The 5838-nt window shown below is 57.3% G+C and overlaps 1 protein-coding gene across 1 annotated transcript; it reads right to left on the bottom strand.

Moving 5' to 3' along the window:
- Nucleotides 1–1264: 1264 nt before the first annotated feature.
- Nucleotides 1265–5699, bottom strand: LOC311374939 (nuclear receptor coactivator 4-like; the record flags this gene model as incomplete). The annotated part of the gene is made up of 5 exons (XM_084490667.1): nucleotides 1265–2044; nucleotides 2524–2616; nucleotides 2709–3083; nucleotides 4189–4914; nucleotides 5577–5699. Coding segments are annotated over 5 exons (1323 nt in total), but the record flags the coding sequence as incomplete, so codon positions are not given.
- Between the last annotated feature and the right edge of the window lie 139 nt (nucleotides 5700–5838).

Raw genomic sequence — 5838 nt, 5'->3', positions numbered from 1 at the left:
ACAGACACACAGCATTAAGGAGCAGACCCCTACAAGTAGACTCGATCTGGACTTTGGGACTCGAACCCACAACCTCTGGGCTGGGAGTCTCCCCCCCCCCCCCCCAACACTGACACCGACCGCGACACAACCCGAGGTGAGACCAACCGCCCGGCCTCTGGTTGCGTCACTCACTGCCCTGACGTCAGACCTCCACCGTCTGCTATCAGCAGGGCCCTGATGGCGGGGGCGGGGGTGTGTGTGTGTGTGTGTGTGTGTGTGTGTGTGTGTGTGTGTGTGTGTGTGTGCGAGCGCGCTGGGGGTCCTGCTTTACAAGGGAACTCTATCGGCCTTATCGGAGACCAGGGGGGAGGGGCTCCTGAGAGCCTAATACCGCTGCGGCAGCAGCAGAGTCCGGCTCCGGTATATTTCCGCTCCGCTCCGGGTCTTCCACACGGCCCAGAGGACGGCTCACGAGCGGCGCGGATCTGGGTCGGCGCTGGAGAGTGACGTCACAGGGTTGCTTTAAAATCCAGGACTGGAACTCGTTCCTACTGGAGCCGTGGGACGGCTGAACTCAAACCGCGTGTGACCGACCCGTCTTCAACACAACACGACCTGTGTGTGTTCATGGTGTGTGTGTGTGTGTGTGTTCATGTGTTCATGGTGTGTGTGTGTGTTCATGTGTTCATGGTGTGTGTGTGTGTGTGTGTTCATGGTGTGTGTGTGTGTGTGTGCGTTCATGGTGTGTGTGTGTGTGTGTGCGTTCATGGTGTGTGTGTGTGTGTGTGCGTGCGTTAATGGTGTGTGTGTGTGTGTGTGTGTGTGTGTGCGTTCATGGTGTGTGTGTGTGTGTTCATGTGTTCATGGTGTGTGTGTGTGTTAATGTGTTCATGGTGTGTGTGTGTGTTCATGGTGTGTCTGTGTGTTCATGGTGTGTGTGTGTGTGTGTGTGTTCATGGTGTGTGTGTGTGTGTCTGTGTGTTCATGTGTCTGTGTGTTCATGTGTTCGTGTGTTCATGTGTGTGTGTGTGCGTGCGTTCATGGTGTGTGTGTGTGTGTGTGTGCGTTCATGGTGTGTGTGTGTGTGTGTGTATTACGTTTCCAACCAACCATGTAATATCTCAACTTTTGTTCGGTACTTTCCTCCGTGGAGGAATCCCAGTTTAAAGCGGTTTAAACCAGTTTAAAGCGTTGCCATGGACGCTGGCGTGGCCGTGGGGCTGAGGAGGCAGAGTGAGGAAGGAGGAGACACACAGTAGAGACACACAGTAGAGACACACAGTAGAGCGAGCGGTTCTTTATAGAGCGGTTCTTTATAGAGCAGCAGCGGCAGCAGAGCAGACAGACTCCACCAATCAGAGGCCTGTCAGCCCTCAGGAGGAAGTGGTGGTGGTGTGGCGGTGCTGCCCCGCCAAAATAAGGGCGTGAAAAAATAGAATTTTTACCAAGTCCCCTCGTACCCCATGGGGGCCGGGGGCGGGCTGATGCAGTAGGATGTGGGGGGGGGCGGGACTTCCTGTCACCTTGAACTAGTTTCATTCTGAAACACGACTGAGGGTCTGGGTGGAGCTTAATGAGGTTAACGAGGTGGAGCTTAACGAGGTGGAGGTTAACGAGGTTAACGAGGTGGAGCTTAACGAGGTGGAGCTTAACGAGGTGGAGGTTAACGAGGTGGAGCAGAGGGTGAAACGTTGGCCGTTGTGAAACAACTTTATCTTAATCAAGCTGGTCAAATAAAAATCAATCAAATAAAATGTTAAAAGCTGAATATGTCTCGAGTGGTTATGATCGTCTCCTTCCGTAATGTAATAACATTTATAAAGAATATTATAGAATCAAACCATTGATCTGCAAAGGAGTCAAATCAGACATCTAAATAAAATTCTGAGTACACATTTCCTACGAACTAAAAGCTCTTTGAAAGCAGAAGAGGGGGGGGGGGGGACGGAGCTGGACTCTGATTGGCTGTGCGGGGTGTCCGTCCAGAGGGGGAGGGGCCAGGTGTGCGCTCAGCAGCAGCAGTGGGCGGGTCCTCAGATACCAGCGGCACCCGGATTCACATCTGCAAGAGAACCACAAGTCATCGGACCATCGCAAAGACCATCACAAAGACCACCCTACTGCCGTATCCGTGGTTACCCTACAGGGGCCCTACTGTAGTGTGTGGCGTTGCCGTGGTTACCCCCTACTGTAGTGTGTGTGTGTGTGGCGTTGCCGTGGTTACCCTACAGGGGCCCTACTGTAGTGTGGCGTTGCCGTGGTTACCCTACCGGGGCCCTACTGTAGTGTGTGTGTGTGTGTGGCGTTGCCGTGGTTACCCTACCGGGGCCCTACTGTAGTGTGGCGTTGCCGTGGTTACCCTACCGGGGCCCTACTGTAGTGTGTGTGTGTGTGGCGTTGCCGTGGTTACCCTACCGGGGCCCTACTGTAGTGTGGCGTTGCCGTGGTTACCCTACCGGGGCCCTACTGTAGCGTGGCGTTGCCGTGGTTACCCTACAGGGGCCCTACTGTAGTGTGTGTGTGTGGCGTTGCCGTGGTTACCTGTAGGGGGCCCTTGTGGAGCCACTGGTCCTTGTCTCCTCCGACCTTCAGACAGGAGAAGAGGTCGCAGACGGTGGGCAGGGCCAGACGCTCCTACACACACACACACGTTACCATGGTTACCACCAGCACCACCACCACCACCACCACCCTGAGCACAGCGAGGCTCCGCCCCTCCTCCTCACCTGCTGGCTCCTCTTCCTCAGCAGCCACTTGTCCTCCTGCAGCTCAGAGCGCGCCTCCTCCTGCTGCTTCTCCTTCTGGTCCTCCTTCTGGTCCTCCTCCTGCTTCTCCTCCTGCTTCTCCTCCTGCTTCTCCTTCTGGTTCTCGTCCCGGTGGCCCTTAGAGCCGGACTCCGGCCCCACCACCCAGCGGTCCGCCTTCAGGGGCCTCTGGAAGGGGCTCTCCCAGGGGACGGAGGAGGTGGTGGAGGAGGAGGTGGTGGTGGAGGAGGAGGTGTGCTTCTCCTCCTGCCCGGGTGCAGCCACCCAGGTGGAGGGGGGGGAGGTGGAGGAGGAGTTCTTGCTGGGGTGGAGCCAGGCCTCCAGGATGGCCTGGACCTGAGAGGAGGAGGAGGAGGAGGATGTCAGGGTCAGCAGGAGGTGAAGAGGAGCAGCCCTAAAGAGATTAGGTTCTCCTCCTCAGTTACTGAGGAGCTCCGACCAATCAGCTTCTTCACCTTGACCTTTGACCTGGACTATGATTGATGGAGGATAACGTTCAACTGGTTAAGGTGGAGATGGTTAAGGTTGAGGTGGAGATGGTTAAGGTTGAGATGGTTAAGGTGGAGATGGTTAAGGTGAAGACGGTTAAGGTTGAGGTGGAGATGGTTAAGGTGAAGATGGTTAAGGTGGAGATGGTTAAGGTTGAGGTGGAGATGGTTAAGGTGAAGATGGTTAAGGTGGAGATGGTTAAGGTTGAGATGGTTAAGGTGAAGATGGTTAAGGTTAAGGTGGAGGTGGTTAAGGTGGAGGTGGTTAAGGTGGAGATGGTAAAGGTGGAGATGGTAAAGGTGGAGGTGGTTAAGGTGGAGGTGGTTAAGGTGGAGGTGGAGATGGTTAAGGTGAAGACGGTTAAGGTGGAGGTGGTTAAGGTTAAGGTGGAGGTGGTTAAGGTTAAGGTTGAGGTGGTTAAGGTTGAGGTGGAGATGGTTAAGGTGGAGGTGGTTAAGGTGGAGGTGGTTAAGGTTAAGGTGGAGGTGGTTAAGGTTAAGGTTGAGGTGGTTAAGGTTGAGGTGGAGATGGTTAAGGTGAAGATGGTTAAGGTGGAGATGGTTAAGGTGGAGGTGGTTAAGGTTAAGGTGTAGGTGGTTAAGGTGGAGGTGGTTAAGGTTAAGGTGGAGGTGGTTAAGGTTAAGGTTGAGGTGGTTAAGGTTGAGGTGGTTAAGGTTGAGGTGGAGGTGGTTAAGGTGAAGACGGTTAAGGTTGAGGTGGTTAAGGTTGAGGTGGTTAAGGTTGAGGTGGAGGTGGTTAAGGTGAAGACGGTTAAGGTTGAGGTGGTTAAGGTTAAGGTGGAGGTGGTTAAGGTGAAGACGGTTAAGGTGGAGGTGGTTAAGGTGAAGGTGGAGATGGTTAAGGTGGAGGTGGTTAAGGTTAAGGTGAAGACGGTTAAGGTGGAGGTGGTTGAGGATGGTTACGGTCGTCACGGTGACCAGGCGAGGCCTACCTTCTGCTCCTGCTCCGACTGGTAGAGGGCGGCCCTGGGGGGCGGGGCGTTCTTGAGGGGGCGTGTCTTGTCCGTCCCGTTCTTGTCCCGCCCGTCGCGCCGCAGCAGCCAGGAGCTCAGCGCCGCGCGGCCGCAGTTCTCCTCGCACACGCACTCCGCGTAGCTGCCGCACGCCTCGTTGGCACGGCAACCCTGCTGCACCGGCGGCGCCGCCAGCAGCCACGCCTCCAGGGTGGAGGAGGGGGCGGGGGCGGGGCTGGAGGCGGGGCTGGGGGCGGGGCTGGGGGCGGGGCTGGGGGTCTTGAGGCACACCAGCCGGCCCAGGTTCTCTATCTCCACGGCGACGCCGGCGGTCTGGCAGCAGGAGGAGCAGGGCGGGGCCAGCCAGGCGGCGGGGGTCCAGCGCTCCTGGAACGGAGCGAACGAGCCCTCCGTCTCCACGGCAACGGAGGCGGCGGCGGCGGCGGCGGGGGTGATGAGCCAGCCGTCCAGCTCCGCCTCCTCCTCCTCCTCCTCCTCCACCTCCTCCTCCATGTTGAACTCCGACTCGTCGATCTTCTCGATGGAGAAGGAGGAGGAGGAGGAGGCGGAGCTACAGGCGCTGCCGCCGCTATTGGTCCGTTCCCGGGGGGCGGGCGTGCGGTGAAGCCACGCCTCCAGGTCCATCAGGTGACCCCAGGCCACGCCCACGTCGTAGACGGCCGCCGCCGCCGGGGGACAGGGGGGCTGAGAGAGAGAGAGAGAGAGAGAGAGAGACACAGACAGACAGACAGACAGACAGACAGACAGACAGACACACACACACGTTAATCCTCCACCCAGGCCTCACTTTGCTCCACAAGCTTCTTGTGTTCTGTATACTTTATATTTATATTAATAATAATTATATATTTATGATGTCCAGGGGTCAGAGCCCTGTAGGGGTCAGGGGTCAGAGCCCTGTAGGGGTCAGGGGTCAGAGCCCTGTAGGGGTCAGGGGTCAGAGCCCTGTAGGGGTCAGAGCCCTGTAGGGGTCAGGGGTCAGAGCCCTGTAGGGGTCAGGGGTCAGAGCCCTGTAGGGGTCAGGGGTCAGAGCCCTGTAGGGGTCAGAGCCCTGTAGGGGTCAGGGGTCAGAGCCCTGTAGGGGTCAGGGGTCAGAGCCCTGTAGGGGTCAGGGGTCAGAGCCCTGTAGGGGTCAGGGGTCAGAGCCCTGTAGGGGTCAGAGCCCTGTAGGGGTCAGGGGTCAGAGCCCTGTAGGGGTCAGAGCCCTGCAGAGGTCAGGGGTCAGAGCCCTGTAGGGGTCAGGGGTCAGAGCGCTTTAGGGGTCAGGGGTCAGAGCCCTGCTGTGTTTCTGAGGTCGCCCTCTGGAGAGGTGAACTCATCCAGGACTTCCTGTCGCGTGACCTCACCTGCCCTTCCTTCGGTGGCGCCAGCCAATCCTGGGGGTTCTTGCTGGACACGTAGCCAATCAGAGGGCCGGTCACCGGACGGCTTCCCAGCAGCCAATCAGACAGAGGTCCGGCCTCCAGCTTCTGGAGGGATAGGATGTCAAGGTCCTGTGTTGTGTACGTGTGTGTGTGTGTGCGTGTGTGTGTGTGTGCGTGTTTGTGTGTGTGTGTGTACGTGTGTGTGTGTGTGTACGTGTGTGTGTGTGTGTGTGTGTGTGTGTGT

This window comes from Micromesistius poutassou (assembly GCF_964030765.1).
Source record: "Micromesistius poutassou genome assembly, contig: SCAFFOLD_1278, whole genome shotgun sequence".
Classification (NCBI taxonomy): Eukaryota; Metazoa; Chordata; class Actinopteri; order Gadiformes; family Gadidae; genus Micromesistius; species Micromesistius poutassou.
The sequence above is the reverse complement of the archived record's forward strand: the minus strand, read 5'-3'. Positions and strand labels throughout refer to the sequence as shown.